Genomic DNA, 22,256 nt, shown 5'->3' on the forward strand with positions numbered 1-22,256 from the left:
CATGACCTTTCCTCCCCTTTGGTGGCAGGGCATCAACCTGTCTGGTGGTCAGCGCCAGCGAATCAGCGTGGCCCGAGCCCTCTACCAGCACACCAACGTCGTCTTCTTGGTGAGTGTGCCAGCCGGTACTTCCCACAGGGCCTCATGCCTGGCTGCCTCCTTGGCTTACTGTCTACAGGGACAGACAGGCAGGCATAGGCACACACACACACACACACACACACACACACACACACACCACACCATCACCCAACAGCCTCCCTTCCCAGGGGCAAATCTCTCCTGCCAGAAATATTTCCTGCTCCTTGATGGAGAAACAGAGGCAAGGAGAGTGCAACTGACCCACGTGGACTTCACACTGAGCTCTGCCGTAGCCCTGAGAAGAGGCGAGTGGTAGTTATAGGCAACCTCCCTGTAGCACAACCCCAATCTACCAACCCTTATTTAGCCCAACTGTAAGAGTGGTGAATACATGGAATGTGAGTTACCCTCCCCATCTCATGCCCAGAGCAGACTTTGCTAATCAAGCACAGCATTCTTTTCCATGGAAACTTAACTCGGCCTCAGACTCCTCAGCACAGCACTCCAGGTAAGCCCTAGCAATCAAACATGAGAGAAAACTTAGTTACACCTGCCCTACTTCGTGCCAAGTTCTGGGTGAGGTGCCTGAGGTGATATTAAAGAATTCTAAAAGCCAGTCCTTGGCCTCAGAGGTTTAGAATCTGATGAGGGAGACAGGTCATCCATACTCAAGAGCCACAGCCCACTTGAAAGCCAAACTGTGTGATCTAGACTCTGGGCGGGGGGTCTTGTCCAGGGAGACAACTGTGAGGGGTAGAATAATCAGGGAGGGCTTCCTAGAGGAGGGCCTTAAAAGTGAGTCAGTCACATAGATCCAAGAAGAAATTTGAAGAGACTGTTAGAAGAAGGAATCTCAGGACTCTGATCCCAGCTTTATTCTTCACCCCACACACCGCTCAACACACACAAACACTCCCCACCAAACACTCTGTACACACACAAACACTCCCCACCAAACACTCTGTACACACGCAAACACTCTTCACCAAACACTCTGTAAATCAGGAAGGTTCTTAGTCTTTGCTACCATCCGGCACACGCACAGCACTTTACAAGGTACTAGCTCCTTCCTGATCCCATGTGCACTTTGAACAACCTTGGTAGAGAGAAGCAAAGTGGATATTTCCGTTTGTTTCAGCTAACTTTTAAGTTCCTACACTGTCTCAGGCACAGGCACAGAGGGTCTCATTTCTTGGGGGCCTCACGGTCAGGGGTGGACATCCAACAATCAGCTCCGATTCTGTGTAGGATACCCCTGGGCAGAGAGGACAGGCGAGGCATGGAAAGGACACAGGAAAGGCTAGGGTATCCCTGTGCAGAGAAGACAGGCTAGGTCAGGAGAGGACACAGGGAGTGCTCATGCTTAGGTGAAGCCCTGATGGATGAGGAATAGTTCACCAGACAGACAAAAGACAGATCAGCGCTCCAGGCAGAGGGAACAGCTCGGGCAAAGGCCTGGAATGGCAAGTTCCCTGGAAACTTGGAGCACAGGAAGTTTGGACAAGACAGATGAGAAGTGAGGCTGGAAAGGAAGACTGAGCAGGTGGTAGGCTGGATTAGTGTGCTAAGGAATTCGGACTTCGTAGACTATGGAGACCCAGTGGAGATTCAGGAATCAGGAAGCCTTGTGATTAGATCTGTTGGAGAGCGATAACCGATAGCCTTATTTTAAGATGAGGCAACTAAAGCCCAGAGAGGCTAAGTGCACTCTCCAAGGCCACACAGCTAACTAGTGTCAGTCCCTAGAACAGAGCTGGTGTAACTCTGGCGGTTTTTACATTCATTGCTGCCTTCTCTTCTCATACTTGTCCCTATCTTCTCCCCTCGACCTAGGATGACCCTTTCTCAGCTCTGGATGTCCATCTGAGTGACCATCTGATGCAGGCCGGGATCCTTGAGCTGCTCCGAGATGATAAGAGAACAGTGGTCCTAGTGACTCACAAGCTGCAGTACCTGCCACATGCCGACTGGGTGAGGGGCCACGAGGGGGTCAGGCTGTGGAGCGCTGAGGTGGAAGAGGCAATCTGATACCTTCAAAGGAGTTAATCAGATGTCTCAGGGGCAAGTGCTGAGGGCCACAGAGCAGAAGAGATGAGCACGGGAGAGCTGCATGCAGGCTGGGCAGATCAGGAGACAGCTCAGGGTTTGGTATTACCTAGAGCAAAAGACATCACCTTTCCTGACCTGGGACCCCTGTGGGTACAAACAAGGCTGGCACCAGAAGTCTCAGAAGGCAGCAGACACACAGTCCCTACCTCTGTTTCCTGTCTGGTTTAATGACTCACCACCCTAGCCTTGGGGAGCGCCCATTTGAATGGGCGTGCCAGCTTCCTGCTGCCTGGAGCTTCAGATTCAAGTTAGGATCAGACAGAAAACATGGAAACAAACAATGCCAGCAGTAATAGAAACTTTGATATTACCCATATGATGCAATTTTTGTGAAATCCCATGAAATTCCCATAGTCCTTAACATATAGACAATAGTTACTTTTCAAATAATTGGAAACGTTGCATTTTTAAGATGGAAATCATCTGACTTTTGAAATATGGGCCTTGCCTGACTCCTAGATAAATTTGCCTCTGAAAATTGAAGCCCTCTCTGAGCTTCAGGCCTGTGCTAAACAAGCCTTAATTCCCCCCAAAGAAGTCTTCCTTCTATTGTGGTAAGATCCTCCCTCCACTATAAAAAGGAAAAAAAAATTCATATATATATTTTTTTAAAGCTATTGAAATATGTGCAGGTTTGTATCAGTGTTTCTGTGATGACCCTTTCAGGTGAGACAATTCGGGAGAATTCCTTAGTTCAAAAAAGACACAGAGGTGTCTGGTTCCTTGAAATATCAGTGAGCAGCACTCCTGGGCATCCATCGCTAAATCCCAGTGTGGGGTGCGGATGGGGAACAAGAAGAGCAGGGGTGGGTTTCTAAATTAATGATGGGTCTATATGAGTGTGAAACATTGAGGGCTTCGAATCAAATAGTTTTACTGTTAAAGAGGACATGCACACTTAGACCAACAGGTGCTTTCAAACATTCGGTGGAGGAGTTCCCGTCATGGCGCAGAGGAAACGAATCTGACTAGGAGTCATGAGGTTTCAGGTTCGATCCCTGGCCTCGCTCAGTGGGTTAAGGATCCTGTGTTGCCGTGAGCTGTGGTGTAGGTTGCAGACACAGCTGAGATCCCGAGTTGCTGTGGCTGTGGTGTAGGCCGGCAGCAACAGCTCCGATTGGACCCCTAGCCTGGGAACCTCCATATCCTGCAAGTGCAGCGCTAAAAAGACAAAAGACAAAACAAACAAACAAACAAATATGTGGTGGAACCTATCAGACTTGCCAAGAGGAGGAGCAGTGGGTAATGTGCTTTTAGCTTACTAAGTGTATGAAAACAGCTGCCGCTGCTAGAGTCCTTAGGGATAACCAGACAGGTTGACCAGGATGTAGTAATTTGCTCTGCAAACCCTCCCATAGGAGTTCCCGTCGTGTCTCCGTGGTTAACAAACCGGATTAGCATCCATGAGGACCCGGGGTTGATCCCTGGCCTCGATCAGTGGTTAAGGATCCAGCGTTGCCGTGAGCTGTGGTATAGGTTGCAGACGTGGCTCAGATCCCATGTTGCTGTGGCTATGGCTGTGGCATAGGGCAGCGGCCACAGCTCCAATTGGACCCCTAGCCTGGGAACCTCCATATGCCTCAGGTGCAGCCCTAAAGAGACAGAAAGACAATAAAAATAAAAATAAAAAAACCCTCCTGTAGACCACTGGGCAACCATGGAGTTTTCCCCGCCCCCAACCCCCGGATGTACCAGACTCTAAATCCTGGAGTGTGTTGGGAAGAGTAGGTTATCACTACTGATCCCCTACAGTGGGCAAGCGGGAGACCTTTGTGGCGGGGGAAGGATGGGTACCCTGTGCACAACCATCTCAGACCCCTCCGTCAGGCGGGGGTGTGACCTCCGCCCCCTCCCCTCCCAGCCAGCCTCCCGCTGGGCTTGTTTCTGTCTTTCCAGATCATCGCTATGAAGGACGGCACCATCCAGAGGGAGGGCACGCTCAAGGACTTCCAGAGGTCTGAGTGCCAGCTCTTTGAGCACTGGAAGACCCTCATGAACCGGCAGGATCAGGAGCTGGAGAAGGTGGGTATATCCTGGGAGCCAGGTAGCCCAGGAGGGGAAGCTTCTGCTAGAACCTGGACTCACAAAGCCTTCCTGGCCTCACTGGCCCCAAGAATCCCCCTTACAAAGGACAGATGTGGGAGCCGGGCATGAATTCGCTTCTACCAGAGGAGAGCCGGCACCTGTGCCAGCTGCCCAAGCAGAGCCGTGGTGAATGTCTTCCCCTTATTCCTGAGATAGTCAGATAACATTCAGTTGCAAGGTTTCAGATAATCAACTCAAACTGGCTAAGCAAGGAAAAAAATAGGGGTGAGGGAGTTAAGGATTTATTGGCTCATGAAATTGGCGAGTCCAGCGATGCCATGGCTTCAGATGGAAATGGATCCAGGCAGTCGAGCAGTGTCATCAGGAATCTGTTCCTCCCCATCCATGGGCTCTGCCTCCCTCACAGTGGTTTCGTTCTCAAGGTTGCAGTGAGGGCCCCTGGCAGTCCAGGCTTCCATCCTCTCAGATCAACAGCTCTGCTGGAAAGAGAGTGCCCCTTTCATGATAGTTTAGCAAAAGTCCAGGGTTGGCTCTTATTGATCCAATTTGGTCAGGTGCCCACCCTGGAACAAGTCATTGTGGTCAGGGATATGGAACGTGAGGACTGACCAATCCTGGGTCAGTCACCCACCTGAATCACAGAGACTGAGAAGAGGGGGGGGCAGTCCTCCACAGGGAAATTTTGGTGCCAGTAGTTTATGAAGGAGGAGTAAATTCTGGCAGGCCAGCATGTGTCCATCTGGACTGTCCCCCAGGCAAGGGCAACCTGGAAGCTGACAGTGGTGATCCTGGGAAGCGGTTGCCTCCTACCCTCCCTTGTCCCTTCCTCACACCCTGAGGACACTGGCTAGGCCCCATCTGTCTTGCAGGAGACTGTGATGGAGAGGAAAGCCACAGAGCCACCCCAGGGCCTGCCCCGGGCCATGTCCTCAAGAGATGGCCTCCTGCAGGATGAGGAAGAGGAAGAAGGTAAGGACAGTAGGACTGGGAGTGAAATCGTGGCTGAGATCAGGCCACCCGTGAGGAGGCTAAGGTCTGGGGCTCTGGGAGTGGTGAGATGGGGTGCCTCTGATTAAGCCCCTTCCCCTCTGCGTGCCTCAGTCTTTCTTTCTATAAGTGGGGCTGATGTAGCCCCCAGACCCCCTCAGAAGGGTGCAGGGTGAAGCCACAGGGAGGGTTCTCACCGCCTGCAGAGGAGGCGGCCGAGAGCGAGGAGGAGGACAACCTGTCGTCGGTGCTGCACCAGCGCGCCAAGATCCCCTGGCGGGCCTGCGCCAAGTACCTGTCCTCCGCCGGCATCCTGCTCCTCTCGCTGCTCGTCTTCTCCCAGCTGCTCAAGCACATGGTCTTGGTGGCCATTGACTACTGGCTGGCCAAGTGGACAGACAGCGCCCTGACCCTGAACCCCATGGCCAGGAATTGCTCCCTCAGCCAGGTGTGGCTGGCAGCCCCAGGGCTGGGGGGCGGGGAGCGGGGGAGGGCTAAGCATGGACACCCCCCCCCCAATCCCCTCATTCTCTGCCCTGCCCAGGAGTGCTCCCTGGACCGGACCGTCTACGCCATGGTGTTCACAGTGCTCTGCAGCCTGGGCATCGTGCTGTGCCTTGTCACGTCTGTCACAGTAGAGTGGACGGGTCTGAAGGTAGCCAAGAGGCTGCACCGCAGCCTGCTGAACCAGATCATCCTGGCTCCCATGAGGTAGCCCTCTCCCCTGGACATGCGGGGCTGTGGGCCAGTCACGGTTCTCTGGGCCTCAGGTGTCCCATCTATAACATGGGGATATGCAATCTCCAGCAGGCTTCGGGGGCTGGTGACTCACACTGACGGTGTGGGTAAAAGTGCCCTCCTTGGTGCAGAAAGCAGAGGGAAACTGGCATTACTCAGCCAGACACGGTGCTAGGAATTTTATGTGATTAGCTCATCTAATTGTCACAACAGCCCTTCAAAGAGCATCTGCAGGCGCTGCATTAATGTTAGTTTCCCCTCCCTGGGCAGGGTTCGGCTCTCTCCTCCCCTGCCTCTCTCTCCTCGCTCAGCTGTACTGCAGGTTCTGACCCCAAGGCCCCACAGGTAGCTGTTCTAATCTCCTGTGATGGGATGGACAAAACCCCAAAGCCTGTTTGGTGTGAAAGAGATTTAAAGCCAACACTGCCCCATTAGCTGGTCAACTTGGTTTACAAACACAGCAGGCAAACAGGTTCTCTGGCCCCTCCTCAAGGCCATACCACCCCATCTGACCCTACTTTTCAGGCTCATGAGCGCTCTGCAGCCCCCAAGTCACAGCCTCCAAATTTACTTACTTGCTCTTTGTCCCAGATCTGTGGTTCTGAACCTCACTGCTTAGGGCTGGGCTCGTTCCGGGTCACAGCGGGTATGGCCTTGCAGGGTCAGCCAGCCAACAGGCTGTCCCCTGGACCCTGCCCCCCACCCCCGGGAAGGTTGTCCCTCTGGAAAGAACTCTGTGTCACCAGGAGGACAGCTGCTGAGTGAGTCAGGGTGAGCGAGCAACTGAGAATGGTGGCCGTGGTCACACGTGGGCTGAGGGTCAGAGAGGCTAGGAAGGGGCCAGCACCCCTTTGGGTGGTTGTGGAAATTCTCAAGGACACAGGCCAGATGTCTAAGACCTGCAAGGCAGACCTGCGGATGACTTCAGAGACACTGAAACAAAACAAATAACTACCTTCCTTCGGTAAACAGGAAGGACATGGATAAACGGATGAGTAACTTTTCCTCTGGTTGCCTCTTAGGTTTTTTGAGACCACGCCTCTTGGAAGCATCCTGAACAGATTTTCATCCGATTGTAACACCATCGACCAGGTACACAGGACAGAGACCCATTTCCCCAGTTCAGAGAGCGGTCAGGCTCCCAGGAGCTTTTCCTGTCTGACGCTGGCTTCTCCAACTGGGTGACCAGAGCCTTGGGTGGGAACCCAGTGGCCCCTGATCTGATGATCATGCTGCCTCTGGGCCTGGGGCCTCCCCTGGGAGACCCTCACAATAAGGCTAAAAGAAATCACATCGCTTTGGCTTCCAGCCCAGCCCACTCTGGCTCACGTTGCAGCATAATCTGAACCAAGGTGCCTGATTTTGTGCAGAATAGTCATTTGGATTTAGCCCGGGTTCTTTATTTACCGTCATAATAGATGGTGAGAACACACAGCCCTAATTCCTGGTCTCAGGGATAAGACGTGCCTGTAATAAAGGAAGACAGCAAAGCGTGAGGGCAGGTAACACCCTGATGCCGATGAAGTACCAAGACTGCCCTCCCTCTCTCACCCGCCCCACCCTCAGCACATCCCGTCCACGCTGGAGTGCCTGAGCCGCTCCACCCTGCTCTGTGTCTCAGCTCTGGCCGTCATCTCCTATGTCACACCTGTGTTCCTCGTGGCCCTCTTGCCTCTGGCCGTCGTGTGCTACTTCATCCAGAAGTACTTCCGGGTGGCATCCAGGTGACGGCAGCTCTTACGGTGCGGGGGGGGGGGTGGGGGGCGGAGGTGAGGGATGGAAGGTGCTTTGCAGTGGGCGCTTTGACACTCTTATTAGAATCATCATCATGGCTCAGTGGAAATGAATCTGACTAGCATCCATGAGGACACAGGTTTGCTCCCTGGCCTCGCTCAGTGGGTTAAGGATCTGGCATTGCCGTGAGCTTTGGTGTAGGTCGCAGATCCCAAGTTGCTGTGGCTGTGGCTAGGCTGGTGGCTATAGCTCTGATTCAGCCCCTAACCTGGGAACCTCCATATACCATGGGCGCGGCCCTAAAAAGACAAAAAAAAAAATCATCATCATGAAAGCAATACAGTCATGTCCCCCAAAAAATGGAAAATTAGAAATATTCATATCACACTATCCTAATGTAGCCATCTGTCAGCACACATTCCTGCTGTGACTCTCTGAACTATTTCCTTGGGTGATATGCTCAGGTATGGAGTTGCTAGGTCAGGGTGTATGCTCCTGTTTAATGCCCTTGGTTCATTTTGACAAAATGCTTCCCAGGAGGTTTGTATGATTCCAGTGACCAGGCTGACTGCTGATGCATAAAACCAGAGAGTGCCTGGAGTTTCCGTTGTGGCTCAGCAGTAACGAACCCAACGAGTGTCCATGAGGATGAGGGTTCAGTCTCTGGCCATGCTCAGTGGATTAAGAATCCTGCATTGCCAGGGGTCCAGTGTCACAGACCCCACTCGGATCCCGTGTTCCTATGGCCGTGGCGTAGGCAGGCAGCTGCAGCTCCAATTTGACCCCTAGCCTGGGAATCTCCATATGCTGCACATACAACCCTAAAAAGACAAAAAAAAAAAAAAAACCCAAAAAACGGAAGGTGCCTGATATGAGAGATCTTATGGTAAACCAGCCCTCGCAGCCAACGTGGGTCCATAGCACGGCTGGAAGCCTTCCCTTGAGGGAGCCTCTCTCAGCCTTTCTCATTGATCACATTCACCTCCACGAGCCTTGGAGCCACACAGGCCTCTTTCTACTCAAAATTGTCTCTGAGAATGTTCTTTAGGAGGTTCTTTCTGGGAGTGATTCTGTTAAGCCCCTAGATTCAAAGAAGTGGAGGGACAATTTTAAATAATCTCTAAGCCAGGATTTCTCAAGCTGTCAATTACAACCTCTCAGTGGGTCATGAAATCAAGATCATGAATGACCACCTGTATTTTTTTTTTAATGAAATCGAATAGAAAAGATCAGGAGTTCCCGCAGTGGCGCAGTGGTTAACGAATCCGACTAGGAACCATGAGGTTGCAGGTTCGGTCCCTGCCTTGCTCAGTGGGTTAATGATCCGGCGTTGCCGTGAGCTGTGGTGTAGGTCACAGACGCGGCTCGGATCCCGCATTGCTGTGGCTCTGGCGTAGGCCAGTGGCTATAGCTCCGATTCGACCCCTAGCCTGGGAACCTCTATAAGCCTCGGGAGTGGCCGAAGAAATAGCAAAAAGACAAAAAAAAAAAAAAAAGGAAAAGAAAAGAAAAAAGAATAGAAAAGATCAGACTGTATTTGCAGAGCAGCAGGAAGCTTTGCTTCATGAAACCTTTGTTTGGGTTGTGTATGGGTGTGTTGATGTGTGGGTGTGTACTGATTTGTGATGTGAAATGTGTTTCTTTTTTTTTTTTTTTTTTTTTTTTTTGTTGTTATTGCTATTTCTTGGGCTCCCGCATATGGGGTTCCAGGCTAGGTTGAATTGGCTGTAGCCCGGCCTCGCCGAGCCACAGCACGCGGATCGAGCCGCGTCTGCACTACACCACGCTCACGCAATGCCGGATCGTACCCTGAGCAAGGCGGACGACCGCCTCATGGTTCCTAGTCGGATTCGTTACCTGTGCACACGGAACTCCGAATGTGTTTCTTACTAGGGGTTTCGGTCAGAAAGTCAGAAGGCACCTCTCCCAAGTACACAGAGTTGGTTAGACATGAGTCAAAATGCTAATTGGCAGTAATAATGATTAAATTTAGACACATTTTGGCCACAATTACCTAGCCCACAAGGATCAAGATTTGTATAAATGGCTTTTTGCCTGGATGATCCCGGGTACCCACAAGGAACATCATGCACTGATATTCACAAAATCACAGTGGCTTTTTTAAAACACAGGCAAGCTGTTCTACAAAGTTCATTTCTTCTGCCAGAGAAACCACCCTGTTCCCCTGACACCCATTTTGGCCCTGATGACAATTTGTCCAGGAAAGCTGCTTCCTGCATCCCGGCCTGGCCTCGTGGGCACTAATACACTTACGAAGGTGCAGCTCTGGGGAGCAGGCATCATTCTGTTGCCATGGAAACCACAGGCCTCTCCCTCTCAAGGAGCTCTTTAGATCCTGGCCTGTGATGTGCCGAAGCCTGGCCTGTGGTTGCTGGGGAGGGGCCTGAAAGCTTGGAGTTTGGTCTTCCTGTCCCAAGGTGCAGGTTGCTTGCCTGTGAAAGGGAACTAATGCTGCCCGCCGAGCCTTTACCACAGAGTGAGGCGGGGCAGCAAAGAGAAGGGACAGATGCAGACAGGAGGGGGTGACGCCCGGGATTACAGTAACCATTCCTGCTCTGCTTCAGCCCCTACATAAACGAGCTCATCCAGTCCTCACAACTGCTGGATGGGTGGTACCCTTGTTTTCCCTCTTATACAGGCCCGAAACTGAGGTCCAGAGAGGTGAAGCCATTCACCCCCACAGCAGTGGGGGATGGAGTGGGATTCAGACCCCGGCTGAGCCCCAGGCAGTCTTTTTAACCATTCTGTCTGCTCTCCCCCACCTCCCTCCCTGCCCCGCCACAGGGACCTGCAGCAGCTGGACGACACTACCCAGCTCCCACTGCTCTCGCACTTTGCCGAAACAGTGGAAGGCCTCACCACCATCCGGGCCTTCAGGTACCAGATTCACCCCAGGGGGTGGTGTGGAGCCAGGGTCACAGGTCATGACATTCAGTTCTCAAGACTCCACTTAGGAAGGCTCAGGACGCATGTCTTCCAGCCTCTCCTCAGGCCCCAAGGCGGGTCCACCTGAGAGTCAGGCCCCCTGGGCTCCAGCTGTGATCCAAAGGGGGAGAAGCTCAGGCCTAGAGCCAAGCTCAGGGCCTCCGTGAACTAAGGCAGAACAGGAAAGAGAGGAGGCTCAGACAGTTCCTCACAAATCAGTGCTGGAAAGGCCTTTACATCTCGTGGGCCCGCCCTGAGGCTGTCTTTCATTGAGCCAAACACTATGCTGAGAATTTTCCGTGCCAGGCTCATTCATTCTGCACTGCAACCCGAGATGGAAATCTTCATCTCATTTCTCAGGTAGGTTCTCGGTAAGGTCCCACAAAGGCCAGACTTGAACTTGCTTGTTCATTCAACAAACATTTACTGAGTGTTCACCAAGTCTCATGCCAGGCACTAAAAACACAGAGATGAGTCAGATGAGCCTCTGCCCTGGAGGTATTTACAGTCCAGGCTTTGAGCAGGCCAGGACAAGCCCATGTGACAAAGACTCTGAAAGAAAATGGGGAGTTCCCATCGTGGCTCAGTGGTTAATGAACCCAACTAGGACCCATGAGGACGAAGATTTGATCTCTGGCCTCACTCAGTGGGTTAAGGATATGGCGTTGCCATGAGCTGTGATGTAGGTTGAAGACTCAGCTTGGGTCCTGCGTTGCTGTGACTGTGGCGTAGGCCAGCTGCTACAGCTCCGATTCGACCCCTAGCCTGGGAACCTCCATATGCCACGGGTACGACCCTAAAAAGCAAAAAATAAAAATAAAAAAGAAGAAGAAGAAGAAGAAGGAAAGAAAAGAAAGTGGGACACAGGCTGTGGGAGCATAGAAGGGAAGCAGTCATGGAAGGCTTCACTGAGGAGGTGTCATCAGCGCTATAGCTTGACAGGAACATCTGAGGCTGCCTCGGGAATGGAAGGGAGTGTTGCTTCCCACCTCAGTCTCCGTCTGAAGTATAACGGTGTCTCTCCTCCAGACAGATAGGCCAGAGACCCCCTGACCCAGATATGGGGCTCTGGTCTCTAAGCCTCACCCAGAGAGTGATTCCAGGTTATTTTTAGGATGGCACAGCTGCACAGGGTGTGACAGTAACCATGTGACCCTAACCTTGTGTCCAGGACTAACACTAAGGCTCAAGGATCAGCTCAGAGGGTCCAGCAAAGCCTGCATCTCCTCCCTCCAATCCCCAGAGTACAGTTGCAGCCCTGGTGCGGCACGGCAAGCCCCATTCACGTGTGAGGCATCTGGGGCCCATGGGAGGTCCTCTCTGGGGTCTTGTCTGAGTATAGCAAAGCAGAGCTCTGCGCTGGCTGTGGCTTTTCTCCCCAGGCATCTGCTGCCACCATGCAAGCCATGCTGTCTTCCCCACAGAAGTGCCTTGGAGCTTGATGTGACTCCAGGCCTTCCTCCCAGTCTCCTCCTCACAAGCCTGAGCTTTCCCAGTTCCTTCCACTTCCAGGCCCCTCTGCACTCCTGGGTCTAGCCTCTACTCTCAGTTGGGTAATGTTCCTCTTAGAATTTATGTCCTGGGAGTTCCCATCGTGGTGCAGTGGTTAACAAATCCGACTAGGAACCATGAGGTTGCGGTTCGATCAGTGGGTTAAGGAGCCGGCGTTGCCGTGAGCTGTGGTGTGGGTCGCAGATGTGGCTTGGATCCCACGTTGCTGTGGCTGTGGTGTAGGCCGGGAGCAACAGCTCTGATTAGACCCCTAGCCTGGAAACCTCCATATGCCATGGGAGCAGCCATAGAAAAGGCAAAAAGAGGAGTTCCGTCGTGGCTCAGTGGTTAACGAATCCGACTAGGAACCATGAGGTTGCGGTTTGATCCCTGGCCTCGCTCAGTGGGTGAAGGATTTGGCGTTACCATGAGCTGTGGTGTAGGTCGCAGACACGGCTCAGATTCCGAGTTGCTGTGGCTCTGGCGTTGGCTGGTGGCTATGGCTCCAATTAGACCCCTAGCCTGGGAACCTCCATGTGCTGCAGGAGTGGCCCTAGAAAAGGCAAAAAGACAAAAAAAAAAAAAAAAGAATTGATGTCCTGGAGGCCTTTGGGCGGCTCCTGGGGCAGAGAGAGTCTGTGACTTTCCTAGAGCGAGCCAGATGCCCTCAGTAGGGTCTGAGCGGATCGCAGCATCCTGCAGCCAGCCTCAGAGCAAGCCTGTGGTCAGCCAGAAACACTGCTACCCAGAGTCCCCCTTCACCCTGCACCGACCGGGTGGATGATTTTTCAATTTGACTGAAGGACTTTTTAAATCATCCCTGGATGTGTTGAATTCATTGGCTTTTGCCTGGCAGCCTGCCCTGCTGAGAGCTAACGACCATCTATTGGTTGTACACTTAACTATGTACCAGGCACATGTGTGGATTATTGCATTTAATCCTCTCAAGAGCCTCATGACACAGGTAGGAGAAGCCAGGTTCTACAGAGGAGGCTGGGTAACCAGCCCGAGGTTACATAGACAGTGAGAGCTGGTGCTGGGCTTGGAACCCAGGCCTGTCTGACCTTCTGGTTTTTCTGCAGGCCCTGCTTCTTCCCCCAAAAAAGTTTCAAGAGTGCCCAACACTGAATGGTCGTTTCAGTCCATATAGGAACTATTACTATCCCCATTTTACTGATGAGAAAACAGTCTTGGTCCTGAGACACAGCCAATCATAGTAACACTCAGACGCTAACCTGGGTCTTCACGGCCCCAAAGATGGGCTCTTTCTATGTCCTTCACACAGCCACACACCCATCACAAAAGTGCCTCGTCTCACACACACCCACTCTCCACACTCCCGTCACCCACACGTGCTCTCACACAGACAGGTCTTCAACATTCACTCACTCAAACCCTCAGGCATATGGTTTCACACTCCCCTCAGACACGTCACCCCCCTCCACACACACACACACACCTACCCCATGGCTGGGCAGTCACACCCTCTCACACCTCAGAGACTCACTTTGCTCTTCCCAAACACATGGTTCAGACACAGGCAGTCCACCCAGAGCAAACACTTTCTGGAAGTGAAAAGCAAACACCCAACAAGATCCATCTTGAGTCCCTCCAAGTCTCCTCAGCTGTTTGCCTGAGACCACGCTGAGATGGCTTTCATTCATCCCTTCAGCTGCCATCAAACAGGTCCTCTTGCCGCCTCCTTGAGGCCCGGCCCAAGCCAGCCAGGTCCAAGGGGGTGGCCAAGGAGAGTGATGCCAGGAGCCCAGCCCAGTCAGAGAGAAGAGGCAGAGCCATACCAGGTAACGCAAAGGAGAGCGTGATGAGGGCATGTGGCAGGAAAGAAGCCTCCAGAGTTCCTCATACAGAAACATCCCATCTGGAGTTCCCATCGTGGCACAGTGGTTAATGAATCTGACTAGGAACCATGAGGTTGCGCGTTCGATCCCTGGCCTTGTTCAGTGGGTTAAGGAGCTGGCGTTGCCATGAGCTGTGGTGTAGGTTGCAGATGCAGCTCGGTTCCGTGTTGCTGTGGCTCTGGCGTAGGCCGGCGGCAACAGCTCTGATTAGATCCCTAGCCTGGGAACCTCCATATGCCACGGGAGTGGCCCTAGAAAAGACAAAAAAGAAAAAAGAAAAGAAAGATCCCATCTGCCTTAGAAGGTCAGGGAGAGTCTATTCATTCATTCAACAAACATTTACTGTAGTTCCCGTTGTATGCAGTGGAAACGAATCCGACTAATACCCATGAGGATGTGGGTTTGATCCGTGGCCTCGCTTCATGGCTTAAGGATCCGGTATTGCCGTGAGCTGTGGTATAGGTCATAGATGTGGCTTGGATCTGGTGTTGCTGTGGTTGTGGTGTAGAAAAAAATTTACTAGCTAAATTTACTAATTAAATTTACTAACAATTTACTAAATTTAATTCACCAGTGTATGCCCAGTGCCAGGTGCTGGGCATACACTGGTGAACAAAACAGCCATGGTCTCCATCCTCATGGAGTTTACAGTCTAGTGAGAGAGACGGACCATAATCAGCTAGAAAAACTAATCTATGAGCAAAGAGTGTGAAACAATCAGGCTGCAGAGAAGAAGAACAATAGGCCGGGAAAGGCCGATCAGAGGAGGTGCAATTTAAGGTAAAGCCTGAAGAATGAGAGGAGTCGGCCTTGGGAAGAGCAAAGAAAAAAGCATTCCAGGAAGAAGGAACAGCATGTGCGAAGGCCTTGGGGTAGGGAAGAACGTGGCATTGTCACAAAACTGACAAAAGGCAAGCAAAGTAATAAACTACTTTGCTGTAATGCCTGTGGCGACAACACAGTGAGCATGGGAATTTGTGGCATGGACGGAGGCTGGTGAGGTTGGCAGGAGCTGGCTCACCCCGGCTTCTGGCGAGGAGGTGATTCTTCATCCTGAAAGTCATTGATATTTGAAGCAGCAGCAGAGAGAGGATGCGATTTATGATTTAGAAAGATGATGCTGGCTGCTGTGCGGAGAACGGTCTATAGGGAAATAGCAATAGACCTATTAGGAAGCTGATGCAATGGCTCAAGTGAGTTTGCGGTAGGCAGCAAGCAGGAGGGAGGCAGGCAGAGGCAAGGGCTATGCTGGAGGTGGAAATAGGAGGATGAGGAATTGGCTATGAATCCAGATGATTCCTAGGGTTCCGGTCTGAGCAACGGGGTGGATGGAGGCGCCCTTTATTGTAACGGGGCAGCCCCGCAGAGGAGAACAGGTCTTGAGATGAAAACAAGAGTTTGAAGGAGGTGGCACTCTTGATGGGTTTGAATGAACAGAAAGGAGCTGGAAAGGCATTCGGGGGTGGGGGGGAAATGGTACATATAAGGTGGCAGAAGGGGCACATCTGGGGGCGCAGGCAGCCCCCTCTGTAGGCGAGGAGAGAGCTGGGGGCTGTGTGGACTGAGAATATTCCCCCTCACCCTCCTCATCCTCCCGCCAGGTACGAGGCCCGGTTCCAGCAGAAGCTCCTTGAATACACAGACTCCAACAACATTGCCTCCCTCTTCCTCACGGCCGCCAACAGGTGGCTAGAAGTCCGTATGGCAAGTGCCCCCTCCCCTGGGACAGGGGGGTCCTATAGGGCTGTGGAGCCAGCGCAGGGGCCAAGCGGGGACCCAAGGGTCGGAAGAGAGGATGGTTACCGGCTCATGTGCACACGGGTGGGCGCCGAGCCCTCTTGCTTCTCCCAACCATGGTGGTCCTCTCTGTGTCTGACCTGAGCCCCCCTTCCTTGTGTCCCTGCCTGGAGGCTTGTGCGTCTGAGGCGTATGCCAAGAGTGAGAACAGCTGTGTGTTTAGCTATGACAAATGTGTGTCTGAAGTGGGTCATAGGACACAACACGTGTGAGCCAGCTGGTAAGACGTGCGTGTGCGGCCGTGTGCAGGTGGCTGGGGCTCGGGGAGCATAAGCTATGTGCACATGACGTCTCCTGGGCTCCAGCCTCCATGTGCCCCCGTGTGTGTCTGATGATGTGTATGTGTGTGGCGGGACTGGACTGAGTCTCAGCTGAGCTGCTCTATGCAGGGAAGGAGCTGGGTGGGGGGTGCTGGGACTTCAAGCCCTGAGGGCGCAGGCCAGCTCCACTCCCTCTGCAGGAGTACATCGGTGCATGTGTGGTCCTCATCGCAGCCGTGACCTCCATCTCCAACTCCCTGCACAGGGAGCTCTCTGCCGGCCTGGTGGGCCTGGGCCTCACCTATGCTCTAATGGTGAGTGGCAGCAGGCAGGGCAGGGGCAGGGTCAGCCAGCAGCACCCAGAGAATCCCAGAGCACCCTCCTCCACTGAGAGACTCCCAGGCCCTACCCCAGGCTACATTGAGTCTGATGCCAGTGGGACTGTGTGGGGAGGAGGGTTTACTGCAGGTCTCTGCCCCTTTGCCCAGGGCCTGTAACCCCCAAGCCTCCAGGAGGGCCCCCTGATCAGCCAATTGTGAGCAGCAAAAAGCAGCCTCGGCTCTGAAAAGGGCCATCCCATAGATGCAAACTATTACATTTAGAATGGATAGGCAGTGTGGACCTACCTGCTATATAGCACAGGGAACTATAGCCACTCATTTGGGATAGAACATGATAGAATATGAGGAAAAGAATGTATCTAGATATATGACTGGGTCGCTTTGCTGTACAGCAGAAATTGACACATTGTAAATTTAAAAATTTAAAAATAAAAGAAGGGCCATCCTGGCAGTTCCCGTTGTGGAGCAGTGGAAACGAATCTGACTAGGAACCATAAGGTTGCGGGTTCGATCCCTGGTGTTGCTCAGTGGGTTAAGGATCTGGTGTTGCCATGAGCTATGGTGTAGGTCACAGACGTGGCTCGGATCTGGTGTTGCTGAGGCTGTGGTGTAGGCTGTGCAGCTTTGATTAGACCCTTAGCCTGGAAACCTCCATATGCCGCTGGTGCTGCCCTAAAAGGACAAAAGACAAAAAAAAAAAAAAGAAGAAGAAGAAGAGGAAGAGCCATCCCAGTGGCCAGGGACAGGACCAAGTGATCATTATTGTCCACAGGTGTCCAACTACCTCAACTGGATGGTGAGGAATCTGGCGGACATGGAGATCCAGCTGGGGGCAGTGAAGCGCATCCACGGGCTCCTGAAAACCGAAGCCGAGAGCTACGAGGGGCTGCTGGGTGAGGGGCGCAGGAGGACTTCTGGGGAAAGTACCCAGAGAGGATGTGTGTTTGGGTTGATGGGGGCCCGAGGAGCCGGGGGGTAGGGGGCCACTCCTGGATGCCAGCTGTGGCCCACGCCTGGCTGACCCCCAGCCCGGCCCCCAGCACCATCGCTGATCCCGAAGAACTGGCCGGACCAAGGGAAGATCCAGATCCAGAACCTGAGTGTGCGCTACGACAGCTCCCTGAAGCCGGTGCTGAAGCATGTCAATGCCCTCATCTCCCCAGGACAGAAGGTCAGGGGCGGGGAGGGCAGTGGGCTGGACAGCCACAGGGCCCCTCACAGTGACAAAGCGCAGCCCACCTCCCTCTCCCTCCCTCTCCCCTTCTCCTGCTGCCCTCACTCACCCACCAAGGAACTAGACACCCCAGGCTCCCTAGGCTTAGAGGGGGCTTTGTCAGGGGCCCCCTTCAAATGGTCAGGGGCTCTCCCAGGACCCTGGCCCCCAAGCTTCTGAGCAGGGTCCTGGGGCAAGGGGCGAGGCTGCCCTCTCCTGGGGAGGGAGCCCCTGTCTGACACTCTGATCCCACTCTGACCGACTCCATCCCTACTCCCCCTCTGCTCTGACACTGCCCCCCTCCTATCTCTTTGTGTCTGTCTCTCCCACTTTGTCATTGTCTGTGGCTGTTCATCTCACCATCTCTGGCCTTTAGATGTACTTCTGTCCTTGCCTTTGGCTCTTCCCATTTGTCTCTACCTCTCCCATCCTTGTTTTTTTTTTTTTTTTTTTTTTTTTTTGTGTGTGTCTTTTTTTTTTTGTCTTTAGGACTGCACCCACGGCATATGGAGGTTCCCAGGTTAGGGGTCAAATCAAGCTGTAGCCACTGGCCTATGCCACCGCCACAGCCACAGCCACACCAGATCTGAGCTATCTGTGGCCTGCACCGCAGCTCACAACAATGCCGGATCCTTAACCCACTGAGCAAGGCCAGGGATCGATCCTCACGGGTCCTAGTCAGATTCATTTCCGCTGAGCCACACAGGAACTCCCTCTCCCGTCCTTCTGTATCACTATATCACCACCTCTGTCTCTGTCTCTGAAATGGTCCCTTGCTGAGGTTCCTGTTGGTACCCATGAGCCAGGAAGCAAAGGAATCAGAGGCAACTCCAGTTTAAGGTGGGGCACCCATGAAGACCACACTCAGCTACTCTATGCCCTCCCACCACACACAGTCACATAGAGAGACACCCGTGTGCCTGGCTCCCCTGCAGCCATGTACCGGCACAGCCAAGCAAGTGGGAGCCCCCTCTAGACCCACTGCAGGAAACAAGTCCAACCCTGGGGCCCAGCCCTGGCTAAACAGAAGCTGGTCAGAAAGCCAGGGCCAGAAGAGATACTGGGCCCTCCCACATCTGCACAGTCCAGAGCCAGCACTAGATGCTCCCAGCCACCCCGGGTGCCACAGTGTACCTGCTCCTCTCTTTCCAGATTGGGATCTGTGGTCGCACGGGCAGTGGGAAGTCCTCCTTCTCTCTCGCCTTCTTCCGCATGGTGGACATGTTCGAAGGTGAGTTGGATGAAGCCACCAGAGGAGTCCTCAGGCAAGGGTGCGGTCAGACATCACAGGAGGCTGAGCCATCACTGCCTCCCCCCGCATCCTCGTTGAGACCCACGTCCCAGGCAGACCCTGTCCCCAGCATCACGGACTCCCCAGTCCTTGGTGCCCCACCTGTGACACTGTGCACACAGGACGCATTATCATCGACGGCATCGACATTGCCAAACTGCCTCTGCACACCCTGCGCTCGCGCCTCTCCATCATCCTGCAGGACCCCGTCCTCTTCAGCGGCACCATCCGGTGAGCTGCACCACCCCACATCCCACCAGACCCCGCCCCACTCCTCCCGATCTGGGGCCTGGAGAGGAGGGGTGGGCAAGGCCAGGAGCCTCCGTGGGGACTAGGTCTGGCGCTGGTTCTTCGGTGCTTCACCCTCATGCCTTTCGCTTCCCTGTGAGGCCTGGACAGACCCTGGGAGGGGTCCCCCACCCCTCAGCCTGGGATGCTTTCCTTCACCCACTGCCACCTTGCTGCTCCTCCCAGCCAAGCCCCCAAGTCAACCAGTTCTCTCTCACTGAACCCTTCACCAGCCTTAACCCTCTGCATGTCCCCCGCGGATGGAGCCAGGACACTGGTCCCCTCCCTGAGGGCTTTCTGTGTCACCCTCCAGATTTAACCTGGACCCAGAGAAGAAGTGCTCTGACAGCACGCTGTGGGAGGCCCTGGAGATAGCCCAGCTGAAGCTGGTGGTGAAGGCGCTGCCGGGGGGCCTCGGTAACTACTAGCTGAGCACTGGTTGGGTACCTGTAGGGGCTGGGGAGGGAAAACTCACACCCACGTCTTAGCTTTGCCCAGAGTTTTGAGTCTAGGATCTGGCAGGATCCCAGAGACCAATAAGTTCTACTTCTCACCATGCAGGAGCTCAGAGAGGTCAAAGGACTTGTCATAGGTCACACACCTGGTCCGTTCAGGATCTGGTCCCTCCTGCAGGATACTGGTCACTTCCCAAGTATGTGACAAGTATATTCAGCCCTGGTCTCCCTGTCCACTTGCCTACCCAGTTCTGCCCTGAGGAAGGAAAAGACTGACCAGGCAGGGTCACAGGCTCAAGTCACTCAGCAAGGCTACTGGGAAGACCCTGTCCCCATCCCGGAGGTCAGCAGAGCCCTGATGTTTCTGCTGCAGCCCCTGGGGCAGTAGGGGGCCAGCCAAGCCTTGACTTTAGACTATCTCCCCACCAAGACTCCCACACAAGCAGCACCTATACATTCCGTGACATGCTCCCTCCAGAACCCCCAGGGTCACAGCCACGCATAACTCCAGGGGGCGCTCTTCTCCTTGTGACTCCTGCAGATGGCACCTGCGTTGTGTAAAGGTGCAGCAACCCTGCACACACCGGCACCCACATGCATACTTACATATTTGCTCCTGTACACCCGTTTCTTGACACTCCGAAGCCACACCATCCACTAAACTCACAACACAGGATAGACTCAGGGGTTCCCGTCGTGGCGCAGTGGTTAACGAATCTAAGAACCATGAGGTTTCGGGTTCGATCCTTGGCCTTGCTCAGTGGGTTAAGGATCCAGCATTGCCGTGAGCTGTGGTGTGGGTCACAGATGTGCCTCGGATCCTGTGTTGCTGTGGCTCTGGTGTAGGCCGGTGGCTATGGCTCTGATTAGACCCCTAGCCTGGGAACCTCCATATGCCGTGGGAGTGGCTCGAGAAAAGGCAAAAAGATGAGAAAGGAAAAAAAAAAAAAGAATGAACTCAGCCCTGCCCTGCTTCCCTGGGGGCTGTTTTCAGATGCCATCATCACGGAAGGTGGGGAGAACTTCAGCCAGGGCCAGAGGCAGCTGTTCTGCCTGGCCCGGGCCTTCGTGAGGAAAACCAGCATCTTCATCATGGATGAAGCCACGGCTTCCATTGACATGGCCACGGTCAGTGCTGGATGCCCCCATGGGCTGGGGGTTTTGGGAGTTTCCAGGGATATTAGGGAGAAGTTTGCACAAAGTAGTCCTGAAGTTCAAGTTGCTTTTAACATCAAGGGTCATTTGGGGCAGAAAAGGTGAACGGCTGACTCCAGGTAGTATCAGGGCATAGCAGCCATACACACAAGGTGCACACGGACCCACAGACCTCACACCCATCCCCTACCAGACAGCACACTCAGACACACTCAGGATGCACACATGCACACAGCCAGCCACCCAACAGGCTGAGTCCAGCTCCTGAATCCTGGGAACCTGCTTGGTCTTGTGAGGATTAGAGCCGGGGGGTGGGGGTCACGTGGGAGCTGGGCCACAAACCTGGGCCCCACATCCCCAAAGCCAGGCCCATCGGCACCAACTGGGCAGGTGAGCCAACAGCTGCTGCTCCCACCTGGCAGGAAAACATCCTCCAGAAGGTGGTGATGACGGCCTTTGCAGACCGCACTGTGGTCACCATCGCGGTAAGGAGCCCCCTGAGGGGGTGTGGGCGGGACACCCAGAGAGAGGGCTGCCCTCTGAGGCTGTCAATCAGAGAGCAGCGTCTGGGCTCACCTGTGCCTGGTAACCGCAAGAAGACCATGGAGCAGTGCAGGGCAAGGGGTCTGGCGGGCTTCGGGGAGCCTGGATTGCAGGATCTGGGGTGTAGGAGGCTTTGCACCTGCACCCCCCTCAAACCTCCCTGCTGTCTCTAGGTTCCAAGGCCCACCCCTTTCCCAGAGCAAATGGGAGATGGGGGCCTTGGTGGATCTCTGAGTCTTGAAGCCTGGAGGTGGGGGCAGAGCTAAGTCTCGGTGAGGGAGAGGGTGGCATTAGCAGATGGAGGGCTTGGAGTCGCCCCAGGAAAGGGCCGTCACCACAGAGAAAGAACATCCTGGCCACATGACTCCTCGTCCAAGTGCAGGAGGGATGCCCTCAACTGCCCCAGCCCTGTCCCCGCCACCCTGACAGCCCCTCCTGCCCGCCCAGCACCGCGTGCACACCATCCTGAGTGCAGACCTGGTGATTGTCCTGAAGCGTGGCGCCATCCTCGAGTTTGACAAGCCCGAGAAGCTCCTGAGCCAGAAGGACAGCGTCTTCGCCTCTTTTGTCCGTGCAGACAAGTGACCCACCGCCCGAGGGCCATCCCATGCCCCACCCTGCCCCACCTCCTGCCTGGGTTTTCTAACTATAAATCACTTGTAAATAAAGAGATGGGTTATTTCCTACTGAAGGCCGTGGGTCTGGTGGAAAGGGACTAGGGCAGGCTGTGGGTCCAGTGGAACCAGGAGGTGTACTACTTCAGGCATGGATGGATCCAGGTGTTTGACATCAGGGGTGATGGGTTCCATCTTCTTCTCCCTTCCCCATAGATGGCCATTAGCTCCTTCGGCTTATAGCCCTCCAAAAAAGAGACACTCTTTCCCAATAGTTCCAGCCAAAATCTTGGGAGCAAATCTCAATG

General features: G+C 53.8%; 1 protein-coding gene across 1 annotated transcript in view; it reads left to right on the forward strand.

The window, feature by feature from the left end:
• ABCC8 (ATP binding cassette subfamily C member 8) overlaps positions 1-22,025 on the forward strand; it is an 87,651-nt gene extending 65,626 nt beyond the window's left edge. Inside the window, 19 exon segments of the mRNA XM_005661102.3 lie at positions 29-109; positions 1,915-2,052; positions 4,087-4,212; positions 5,106-5,205; positions 5,430-5,671; positions 5,768-5,934; positions 6,984-7,053; positions 7,528-7,685; positions 10,501-10,593; positions 15,593-15,695; positions 16,249-16,362; positions 17,162-17,282; positions 17,430-17,560; positions 18,755-18,833; positions 19,016-19,124; positions 19,495-19,598; positions 20,631-20,764; positions 21,214-21,276; positions 21,782-22,025. Coding sequence (XP_005661159.2) covers positions 29-109; positions 1,915-2,052; positions 4,087-4,212; positions 5,106-5,205; positions 5,430-5,671; positions 5,768-5,934; positions 6,984-7,053; positions 7,528-7,685; positions 10,501-10,593; positions 15,593-15,695; positions 16,249-16,362; positions 17,162-17,282; positions 17,430-17,560; positions 18,755-18,833; positions 19,016-19,124; positions 19,495-19,598; positions 20,631-20,764; positions 21,214-21,276; positions 21,782-21,919 — 2,271 coding nt within the window. The 3' untranslated portion in view covers positions 21,920-22,025.

Source organism: Sus scrofa, chromosome 2 (genome assembly GCF_000003025.6).
Source record: "Sus scrofa isolate TJ Tabasco breed Duroc chromosome 2, Sscrofa11.1, whole genome shotgun sequence".
In the NCBI taxonomy this organism is placed as follows: domain Eukaryota; kingdom Metazoa; phylum Chordata; class Mammalia; order Artiodactyla; family Suidae; genus Sus; species Sus scrofa.